Raw genomic sequence first — 12,024 nt, forward strand, 5'->3', positions numbered from 1 at the left:
TTGCCAGCTTTTTTTTTTTGCACCCCCTCTCTGCAGACTGCCCCCTATGCTAGAGAATACATTACGACTCAGCTAAAGCTTAGTGATCCAGGGTATGTTTGTATGCCCAAGATCCCAAGTACAGTTCTCAGCATTTTATTTATTTAAAAGACTTACACGGGGCATCTCCACTACTGAGCTAGCTGAACCTGCAGTCTTGGAATAAGGTAGCAGTTTTCCTTTCAGAGGATCTATCTCCTGGGAGGTAGTTAGATGTTACGTAACTTAATTTACACCCAACAGGGTGTCATTTTGTATCCTGTGTACTTACCGACCCTACCAGTAACTGTAGAACCATCTCTCCAATTCCTGCTCCTGTCACCAACACAGTAGTGGCGCAGCCTGGAATAAAAAAGTTGCTATCTGTTTTAATTAAGCAGATGATATAAAGACTATATATGTATAGCTGGCATATTCAGATGTAAGTGGTAGAACTTAATCTGTAGTATAAATGACCTGTCCAGAATGCCATTCCATCTGTCTTGTGCTGCAGTCCAAGATAAGCATTCATATTAATTTACTCATCAAAGTACATAAGCAAAAAAGAGCACCAGGACCTGTGGTTTATTCGCTTTGGGAGAAAGAATTAACTCTTTGAGAGCCATCTGGTCCCTTTCTCTTTCAGCATTACCCAGTAACATGGCAGCATCTAACTGATCTTGGCTGATCTCAAAACACTAAGAAGGTATGGACCTAGTTAGTATTTGGATGGGAATCACCAGAAAATATCAGGGCAGTGGCGTAGACTGGGAAGTTGAGAAAACATCCCAGAAGAAGGCAACAACAAACCACTTCCATTTGGTTGACAAGAAAATGATAGGGATATGTCCATGAAGTCATCAAGAGTTGCGTTCAACTTCAGTAATATATTACATTATATTATAATATGTGGGACCCAATCTGGGGCAAGGCAAATAATACCCAGAATGGAAGAAATAAGGCATGGCAAAGAAAGCAAATCAGATAATTCAAAGAGTCCTCTCTTAGAAAGGCTGGCAGAATATCAGGAATTTATTTGCACAAAACAAGAGTTCTAAGAGAGAGGCAAAGGCAGAATCCCCATTAGTGACTAACCTTCTAGCATCACTCAGCAAGACCTGAGGCAATGTAAACCAGTCTTCCTTTCTGTTATTTTGGCACAATAATGGTCCAGTGACTCTAGAACAGTGCTTCTCAGCCTTGGCAATTTGAAGATGTGTGGCCTTGCTTCCCCATGTGGCTGGGGAATTCTGGAAACTGAAGTCCATACACCAAGTTGCCAAGGTTGAGCAACAGTGCTCTAGAAGATAGTAAGTCATTAATGGGATCCTACCACAGGCCTGCCTTCCTAAACTGGCACTCTCCAACTACTAATGTTCCAGCAAAAGAAGACACAGGGAGAGATTTGCTTTACCTTTGTACTGTAGAATGTCCTCAGTGTAGGCCAGCACGCTGGGGAATGTGCTGCTGAGGAAGAGGCCAAGCGAGGCAGTCCCCACAAAGAGAAAAACCACACTGGTAGAAAAAATTAGGAGCAGGAAGAATGTTACCAGCACTCCAACCTGCAATGACATTAAATGGGAAAGTGGAGGGATCAGGACAGAATGAAACCCCGCTGCGAAAGGAGGAGCAGCAATTACAGAAATACATCACAAAGATGGATTATATACCTGCCCTCTCATTGCTCACTTACTTCAGCTTTGATGCCTTGCCACCTGGAGCAGAGAACCACAAACAGGCTGAGGTGGGAGCCAACGTTTTGGGTGGTTTCTGCTATTGTCCTCCAGTGTTTTGCTGCCATATTGTTTCTAGTTAGTTTTCTCAGCATGTGTGGGGTTACTTTCCATTGTTTTGTTTTTATTCAACTGAGTTCAGAGTAGTATTTATCAGCAATTAGGAAAGAGCATGGAGCCTGCCAAGCACAAAGATAGGCAGGACACATGGCTACAGGGGAATTGATAAAAATGCCTCCATACAGTACCACCTTCCTCTATAGGAGGGATCCTTAATCCTTCCATGAATAATGGACCATTCATTGAAAGACTCATCTGGAACTGAATCATCAGAGTTATTATTAGCTATTGCTATATCGTTGCACTTTGTCTTAACCTACATTGTATATTATTACAGCTGCATTAGAACAAGATAAATGTTTTGTTTTAAACACAAATATTTTTAGGAAAAGAATATAATCATACAATCAATTATTTCTTTCAAGAAGGGCTGGCATAACAACTCTTGAAGAGCTTCTGGAAATGGAAAATTTATGATACCAAGACTACTTTGTTGAAAATCCTAAGCTTTCACATTAGACCTATAGTTTACACGGATCCCTGAAGGGAAAGTACAGCACTCCCAAACATGATGCCCTTCAGATGTATTGAGATACATCCCACCTATGTATCATGGCAATTATCAACACACACACAAACACCCAAATCACAAAGTTGGAAACAAAGGGTAAATAAGAATTGGCCATACCACATTGATGAAAACCATGGTTGCTGGCTTCATTCTGTAGGAGACAGGGATGGAAATGAGTCTGCCCAGTGTGATGAACCCCCAGAAGAGACTGGGCAGATAGCCAGCCCTCTTGTGTCCCACTGAGAGTGGTTCCTCCACTGCATAGCTGTACACAAAGCCAGAGTATTCCCCCTGAAGAGAAGAAAACATTCTTCATTAGCTTTGCACTCTTTCAGTATTAAGCAATGACCTGTAGCATTCATTCTATTACTCATTCAGATGATTTTTATCAATATATAATTACGGTTCTCTGGACAGTGTATAAAAACAAGTAAAATAATGATCTTATACTACTTAGCACAATTTACATCAAAGACAGACTTTAAAAAGTCATTTTTAAAACTTTTACACATTTTCTTTAAAATCCCCAGAATCACATAACATGACTTGTGAAAGTAACTTGTCAGAATAAGGTATCTGATGCCGACAACAAAATAAAAGGAGGGGAGAAATACAATTAAAAAAAAAAATGTAACTAGAACAGTTACTAGCAGAATCCACATACTTGGAGCCAAAGAATTTTACCAACAGGGGTTTAACAGCAAGTAAATTTGGGAGAGGAATAAAAAAAGGAACAGCATATATGTTTATGGTTGAAAGCTATCTTTTGATTTTGGAACATGTGAACATTTTAAACCAGCTACAGAGATCATGCCTGAAACAAAATTAGATTGTCTACATGGTAGTTGCTCAGCATCTGTGTCAGCCTTCCTCAGTCCTGTATTCTCCAACTGAGCAACTCCCAATATCCCAACCAGCTGATCAGTCCCGAGAGCTGGGAAAGCTACTCTGGTAAAACAGGTATGGGCCTGACATTTTCTTTGTCCCTTGCCCTTACCAGGATGCCATCTGTCATAAAAAGGAGAAGAGCTCCAGTTATGTGGACAGCAAAGTAAGAGCAAGGAACTCCTCTGAAGTTCTTGCTTTGGCAGCACCCAAAGAGGTCATCGTGCCCTGGGGAGAGAAAACAATGTCATTTAAGTGTATTGGTTAAACTATTAGTATAGCCAGCCACTCTCTCCACATGAGCTTAGCATCAATCACATTTGAGGACTTGTACAACACCTCTCATTCTGATTACTTTATATTTAGTTTATGTATTTTTAATTTTGATTTCTTTGATCACCCATTCCTACACAGTTCTGGGTGGCCATTCCTAGTTCACCCGAAAAAAGGGAGAAGGGTAATAATTTCTGTGCCCCACAGTTTGTTGGCTTGAAAGCATAACGTTGGGGTTAAAGGAGTGGACGATATCATTCTTCCCTCACCAAACTCTGCTATCAATCTGTAATTTACAGACAGAGTAAAAACCTGACCAAGGTTATATAAGATTATACAAGAAAGATATAAATTCTAAAATGAAAAGACACCTTATCTATAAAAGTTATCCCGGTGCATTAGACCACAGTGCTAATACTTCCTGGTCAAATTGGTCAATAGATTGGGATAATGAGCCATGTAGTCTAAGATCTGGAGACAGCCAGCAAGAGAAAGGTAGAATAATGAATAAACATTTTTCACCCAAGACTGTGTCCCCTCATGAGTAACCCTCTAGGAGCCTCATGCCAGCAATGGATGGAGTCACACATTCCTCCCCTGTCTCATGCACTCAAATATGCCTTCCTTTGTCAATCAGTTAGGCTTTTTAGGAAAAAAAAAGTTATTTTTGTTTTACACTGAAACCAATGGGAAGCTTTTTTTCCATCCTAGTTATAGTGAAAGGGACGATTTTCTTGGAGGAGATGTTTCTCAATTCTAATATTCCACCACCCATGCAAATTATACCTTTTGCTAGAGTTGAAGGAAGTCACCCTCTGAGCAAGATGCACCAAACAAACTCTCAGGGAGAAGAGGTAAGGATGAGAAGCAGTTAAGGAGTCTACATGCCACCAGTCCTTCACTTAGTCCCCAAGAGTTTTTGATCCTAAGTATTCCCACTGAAGTGCAACTATGGATGTGAGGTATCAAATCTGAATGAAACAAATTATTGCCATATCAAAAATTAATTTGTGGAACCAAGTCAGGAGCATTGTAGCTCTGTTGGGAACCCTTCAAGAACCAGTGATTCAGTTGATAGGCTGTTTGTTTGATCCAACAAGGCTCTTATTTTTCGTTGCTTCTAAAAGCTGTCTTGCACCCATGGTTGTGCTTCCCATGCTGATGTCACCATTTCTCTATTTGTCATATGCACCAAAGGCATATTGGCATGTATTACACTTAATGAAGTCTATATTAAAACCATCACAAAATGCGAGCACATGTTCCTAAATGCCTTCTCTTCTTAGCGTGTAAGATGATAGATGTTGCTGCAAAGCTATCAGCTAAATAAAATGATACGGGTTTAGAACACATACAGAAATTGCTTCCTATTAGACTCTAGGAATAACCTTCCAGGCATGTATTGACTGCTTTTCGTCTTCAAACTGTACACTGTGAAATAATTGCCTTTTTACTCATGAGACTTATTGCAGCACAGGGATACAGTTACTTTTGCCCAGAGAGAAATGGCATCTTTATTAGGAGTCCAAAGTGAATATGGGGCCTCATTTTCAGCTGACACGAGTTTTATATGGGCAAATAAATGACTGTGCTAAATGCAGTCCCCAAGACGATCTATTGTAATTATATTAACTAAGACCTTAGTGAGAGGCAGTTTGGTGTTGTGATTATGGCATTGGGCTAGAAGCAGGGGGACCATGAGTTCTAGTCCTGCCTTAGGCACGAAGCCAGCTGAGCGACCTTGGGCCAGTCACTCCCTCTCAGCTCTAGGAAGGAGGCAATGGCAAACCACTTCTGAAAAGCCTTCGCAAGAAAACTGCAGGGACTTGTCCAGGCAATCTCTGAGAACCAGACATGACTGAATGGATTAAAAAAAAAGGAACTGAGTAAACTACACTGAAGAACTTGCCCCAGGGAAATCATAATCTGCAGAGTTAGTATTAACAGACACGAAAGACAAACTTCATATCATATTCTAGTACTCATGGACCAACCAGTTTGGATTGTTTTGACTTCCTCTTGATACATATTGCAACAATTCTGGGAATCAGCCTAGGACTATACAGGGGTGCACGAAGAGGGAATTAATCTGCAACTCAGAACATTTCTGCTGGATTTTCTGAAATCCATCTCATAAACAACCTTGAGTAATTCAGATATCCATGTCCATTTTAGAAGAAGGATAAAGACCATTTTGGAATTTGAGTATTTGTTGAATTAATGGCAACATCTTAGTATGCAGATTTTTCACTGGAAATCATCAGCATACTATGCCCTGGTTCCCACAATAAGCCAAAGGCTATCTTTATATAACATACTAACTTATGCTTAACTTAATATGGTTTATTCAATCAACCCAATTTTCTAGTTCACACAACTCATTGAAGAAGTTATTACACAAGGCTGTACAACAACATCCTAAGCTAAAGTATAGTTAATTAATTTATGATTCAGCGTGCTGTGTGAACATAGCCATTATATAGTTTGTTCAGTTTTGGCTCAGTGTGTTGTGGGAACTGTGGCCAATTCAGGCTGATTCAATAAACCATGATTCAATAAGCCTTGTTTAATGTTATATATAAGTCCAGGCCCTTCATAGGGCAACACATCATGCTCTCTTGGTTTTGCTGAGCTAATGGGAGAAAAGAATGGTACACCAAAACTGGAATAAACGCTCTCACCTATTTCCACCTGGATTTTTGATGAGGAAGCGGAAGAGTCGTCTTTGTCAGTTATCCGTGTTTCCATTGCCAGTTCATCTGCAGGTAACAGAGGGGGGCTGCCGTTGTGACAGCAGGGCACGAGCCTTTCCTTGTACAGCAAAAGGAATACTGCAATGGGAACAGGCAGCTGGAAAGCAGTAGAAAAGGAAAAGGGAAGTTAGCCAAGCAGGCCTATGTGGCATTGTATCCATTGTACAGGTGCATGTAAGTTCTTCCAGTGCAAGGGGCCGTTCCAGTTCGTCTTTTCTCAGGAGACTCCTCGATGTTACTTGTGTGTACAGCATCACTTTCTTCCAACATATTCTAAGAGTAAGGGCACAGGCAGCATGATTACCTACAGAGAAGCATAGCCTTCCTGCTCTTAAACCAGTGGGTGGGAGCAGAAATTTCTGCAGCTGTGGATTCTATTGGCAAGAATATTTAAAAAGTTGCCCTCATGAAGTTTCCTTTGCTATATTATTATAAAGGTTAAAAAAGGAACAGGTCCCACTGTAACATACAGCCTAAGATAGTAACACATTTTTATTTATTTATTTATTTGATTCAATTTGGATGTTGCCCAACTCCAAGCAACTCTGGGCAGCTAACAACAATAAATAAGATAAAAACGGCAGAATACAAAAGATCAAAAATAACTACAAAAAAATAACAAGATAGCAACCCAACAGCAAAACAAACACCAAACATCACAAACAGGGTAGTCCCATCCACCCTATCCCAAGGCTTTAAGAACGTCGCCAGGGTGGGGGCCATCCAGATCTCAGTGGGGACCTGACTGCAGGTCCTGCGACAGAGAAGGTATACTTCCTGGGTCCTGAAAGATGACACTGTTTAATCGAGGAGACCTGGAGCATGTCCACTCTGTTGGCTCCTACTAGCTGGGCAGGCACCATTGGAGATTGGCGGTCCCTCAGATAACCAGGCCCTGTGCCATGTAGGGCTTTATAGATGGTAACGAGCACCCTGATTCACACCCAGAAGGATACTGGCAACCAGTGCAGCTTGCAGAGCAGAGGTGTCACACAGGCATGCCAAGGCATGCCCATCAGTGCCTGAGCCGCTGCATTCTGGACCAGTTGAACCTTCTGAGCGGTATTCAAGGGCAACCCCATCTAGAACGTGTTGCAATAGTCAAGCCGTAAGGTGACAAGGGAGTGACTGTCTGGGGGGCTGACCGATCCAGGAAAGGGTGCAAATGGAGTTGTGCAAAGGCCCTCTCATGGCACTGCATTTCTATGGCACTGATGCATAAGATGGAGATATGAGTAGCACATAAAAACACATTTGAGCTTCAGCTGATCAGTAGTTGTTGTTGTTTATTCGTTTAGTCGCTTCCGACTCTTCGTGACTTCATGGACCAGCCCACGCCAGAGCTTCCTGTCGGTCGTCAACACCCCCAGCTCCCCCAGGGACGAGTCCGTCACCTCTAGAATATCATCCATCCATCTTGCCCTTGGTCGGCCCCTCTTCCTTTTGCCTTCCACTCTCCCTAGCATCAGCATCTTCTCCAGGGTGTCCTGTCTTCTCATTATGTGGCCAAAGTATTTCAGTTTTGCCTTTAATATCATTCCCTCAAGAGAGCAGTCTGGCTTTATTTCCTGGAGGATGGACTGGTTGGATCTTCTTGCAGTCCAAGGCACTCTCAGAATTTTCCTCCAACACCACAGTTCAAAAGCATCGATCTTCCTTCGCTCAGCCTTCCTTATGGTCCAGCTCTCGCAGCCATATGTTACTACGGGGAACACCATTGCTTTAACTATGCGGGCCTTTGTTGTCAGTGTGATGTCTCTGCTCTTAACTATTTTATCGAGATTTGTCATTGCTCTTCTTCCAAGGATTAAGCGTCTTCTGATTTCCTGACTGCAGTCAGCATCTGCAGTAATCTTTGCACCTAGGAATACAAAGTCTTTCACTGCTTCTACATTTTCTCCCTCTATTTGCCAGTTATCAATCAAGCTGGTTGCCATAATCTTGGTTTTTTTGAGGTTTAGCTGCAAACCAGCTTTTGCACTTTCTTCTTTCACCTTCATCATAAGGCTCCTCAGTTCCTCTTCACTTTCAGCCATCAAGGTGGTCTCATCTGCATATCTGAGATTGTTAATGTTTCTTCCAGAGATTTTAACCAGCCTTGGATTCCTCAAGCCCAGCATGTCGCATGATGTGTTCTGCATACAAGTTGAATAGGTAGGGTGAGAGTATACAGCCCTGCCGTACTCCTTTCCCAATCTTAAACCAGTCTGTTGTTCCGTGGTCTGTTCTTACTGTTGCTACTTGGTCATTAGCTGATCAGTAGAGGAGATGCATTATAGCCATCATGGCTAGCATGCTTGGCTTTCCAAATGTCAAGCTGTAAAACTCAACCTAGAATATAACATTTGAAGTGTTTTCCGGAAAGCCCTCCCCCATAGTTTTTTTTCTCATTTAATCACTTCATGCATTTTAAACTAAACATACCACTTCTCTGCTAACTGAAGGAGTGAAATGCTGTTTCTCACTCTGCCAGCAGGTGACAGGCCAGGACCACAGATGCTAGCAACTTTTGTACATGCAATGAAAATTGCTTTGCATGCTACATTAACTTTTAGGCTAATTTTTACATTAACTTTTAGGCTAATTTTTAAAGGCTGCAACTAAGTCATGGACTCCATCTGGGCAGGCACTGCCCATCAGACGTGAATCTCAGAAAGTTCCTGAGGACACTTCATCACTAGTACTTTGCAATGTTGCATACAGATATATAGGAGCAGCCCCCCCTTGTGGCCTTCCACAATATAAAATGCTTCACTTAAATGCAACACTGATTTTGCTAAGCCTAGTGAAACATTTTGTGCATGGGCAGAATAGAAGCTGTATCTGAAAGTAATTAAGTAATTTTAATTGAAGCTATCTTCCTACTCTCCCATCTGACTGATGGTGAAAGCTGGAACATTCATAATTAATGGCTGATCGCTCTGAGCTTGTTTTTCTCTGTCTGTGACTTAGGAGAGCTGTAATTCACATTTCCTGGTTTTTGTTGGCTCACAGAATTATTTCAAGGTATGGAGCATTCTCTCCCTCTCTGTTCCCCTCTCCTCAACTGAATTCATTTAAGAGATCTCTATTGTTCATAGAACAATAGAAACAAGAACAGCTAGTTCAGTCTCATGGAAGAAAAACGTTTTCCCTTAATAGTTAGAATCCTTCCTGAGGTCAGGACCAGTTTGTATTAATGGCAAGTTTGCTATGAAAGTGAGAACAGCAAAAACAGATGCATATTTCACAGATCATTTGAACAACACTAAGCCAGAAAATATTGGGCTGTACATTATGTGTTGGACCAATCCTATATGATTGGAATAATGGTCTACCTTGCAGATGGATGCAAGGATGAATGAGAGCTGTGGTCCAGTACATGTGAAACCTACAAAACTGGGGAAGGCCAATCCATGTAGCTATTATCTTTGCTGAAACCTGAAAGATAGGCTGCCACATAAGATTAAAATGGCATATAACATAACTTAGAGCAAGTGCCAGATGATAATAAGGATATCTGAACAATGATTACATACAAGAACTCATAGCAATCCAAAATTAAATAACTGGAATGGTGTTTTGGCTATCCCATGTTATCCATTCACCTTCACTGGCAAAGGCAGGCAGACTATCCTGGTAAACTGCAGCATTTTGCTAAGCTGGGTCAAAACTGGGTCCTGTTCAAAAAGAAGGAATAGCTCACAGCCAGAAAGAATTAGAATCTTTGCAATGGCTTTTCTTCAAACATTTCAAGTAAAAAGCACTGACTTGAGATATTTCACCACCAAATTTCCCCTCTCCCCAAATGCACAGGTACAGTTGCCTTTCACTTCCAGTGGAGGGATGTGAAGAAATATACATCTTCATTGTTGCCATCATAATTAACGTTATAAGTTTCCATCGAATTGGACAGACCAAGAATTGCCTGTCTTTTCACCTTGAACCCACTACTACTAGAAGTCACAGGAATTAAGTATTTTATTACAAGCCTCAAAAGTTCTTGGAATGGCCCGTTCAAGGAAGCTCTCCTCTAAACAATTATTCTGTTCTACTTGTTTCTAATCTCCTTTTGCAGATCAATTACCAGGATCTCAAATTCTCAATAATATCCCAAGATTACTTTACCAGCATAATGCTACTAGGGGAAGGATACGTATAGTATGGCTCAACATTGTAAATTGGGAATAAGCTAATAAAGCCATTAGAAGCAATTACATAAGAAATCTGTTTTTGGAGTGCTTGTTTCTTATTCTCTGAGGGTTGATTTTTAATTAATAAAATGATTATTAAAATGACATTTGGTTCATTTTCTTGTACACCCCCCTCCACTATGCTCAAAACATTTGACAATGCAGAGTGTTATTAAGATGTTCTTCCCCACCATGCCTCCAAGGGTAATGTACTCCTGTTCCTTTTCTCTGACTGTTTCCTCATTAGCCTGCCTTCAGTGTCTGCTTATCCACTCTGAGGTCAACCTATGAGGGCCAAATGCTGAACTCAGTAGGGCTGTGGTTTGTTCTTAACTCCTCTTATGTAGGAGAGAAAAGAACCAGCTGAGGTCAACCAGAGACGCTCATGAAACAAAAGAGACTGGAACATGGAGGTTGCCAGGCCTGGTTTAACAAGCAGCTGTACTGTCTGGGGAATTCTGGGAGTTGAAGTCCCAGCTATCTTAAAGTTGCCAAAGTTGAAAAATGCTGCCCTAGGCACTATGCCACCCAGAAAATTAAGTAAAGTAACTGAGTAAATTTTTCAACTTTTAACGTGACACAAAATAATCCCCACTGCACAGCTCCTGGAAGCACCAAGAGAGACATTTGCTGCGCATTGCAAGTGAAAAGAAACTATTCAAAAATTTAGGTGCTACATTAGTTGTAGTTTCTAGCTGCTTCTGGAAGGCAGCCTTAGATAGAGTCTGTTACAAGAATCTAAACAAGAGGGGATTAAGGCAACAATTGCTACAGCTAGAACTTCCTTTCTCAAAAAAAGATACTATACAGCTAATGTATCAGGAAAAGTGCTACCTGACTTTGAACAAAAATAAAAGAGGAATCTTTGGGTATCTTAAGGGGTAACAGTTTTATTGAGACATAATCTTGTTCTGTCATTGAATTTGTCCTTCCTACACTCCAGTGAAATTCTTCCACCTCCATCCAAGTGTTCTATAGACACAACTGTTTAATTCTCTTCTTCCTCTGAGTTTTGCTTATCCTTTATTTTTAATTCTTTTAACAGTTGAATGGTGCTGATCAGCCAATTTGGCTTCTACTGCTGGTTCACCTGCCAAGATACATATAGGCAGAGCCAAGGGACTTTATTGCAGGATCTCACAACTTGCTTTTAGAGTGACATAGGTAACATCTGGCAATGTTGCTTAATAACAAATCATGGTACAGGACTCACCAGCCTACCAGAAGGCAAAACAATACATTCAGAAACATTTTACATTTGACTAATGCCCTGCCTACAAGGCTAAGCAGAGCTAGCCTTTGCACCCATGTAGCATATATTGAGAATGCAAACAATGGATTCCCCGACTTTTCCCACCAGAGATAAATTGAACTTCAACTCCCATCAACCTTCAGGCACCATAAATCCAACAAATTGGAGGGGACTGGGAAAGCTGTTAAATGCCTTCACAGCAGAGAGTCTACTTCAAAGACATCTTCCCCCTCCCCTGCGGATGTGGTGGATTGTTGCAACATTCCACATAACAAATAGTATTATCTTATATGACCTACCATGGTCT

General features: G+C 41.1%; 1 protein-coding gene across 1 annotated transcript in view; it reads right to left on the minus strand.

Annotated features, from left to right (window-relative positions):
• The window catches only part of MFSD4A (major facilitator superfamily domain containing 4A), a 46,735-nt gene that overhangs the window by 3,528 nt on the left and 31,183 nt on the right, over positions 1-12,024 (minus strand). Inside the window, exons 4-8 of the mRNA XM_063297506.1 lie at positions 6,222-6,390; positions 3,380-3,495; positions 2,500-2,673; positions 1,433-1,580; positions 311-381 (exon numbers count right to left, since the gene is read on the minus strand). Of these exons, the coding sequence (XP_063153576.1) occupies positions 311-381; positions 1,433-1,580; positions 2,500-2,673; positions 3,380-3,495; positions 6,222-6,390 (678 nt within the window). The remainder of the gene's footprint in view (positions 1-310; positions 382-1,432; positions 1,581-2,499; positions 2,674-3,379; positions 3,496-6,221; positions 6,391-12,024) is intronic.

Source organism: Candoia aspera, chromosome 3 (genome assembly GCF_035149785.1).
Source record: "Candoia aspera isolate rCanAsp1 chromosome 3, rCanAsp1.hap2, whole genome shotgun sequence".
Classification (NCBI taxonomy): Eukaryota; Metazoa; Chordata; class Lepidosauria; order Squamata; family Boidae; genus Candoia; species Candoia aspera.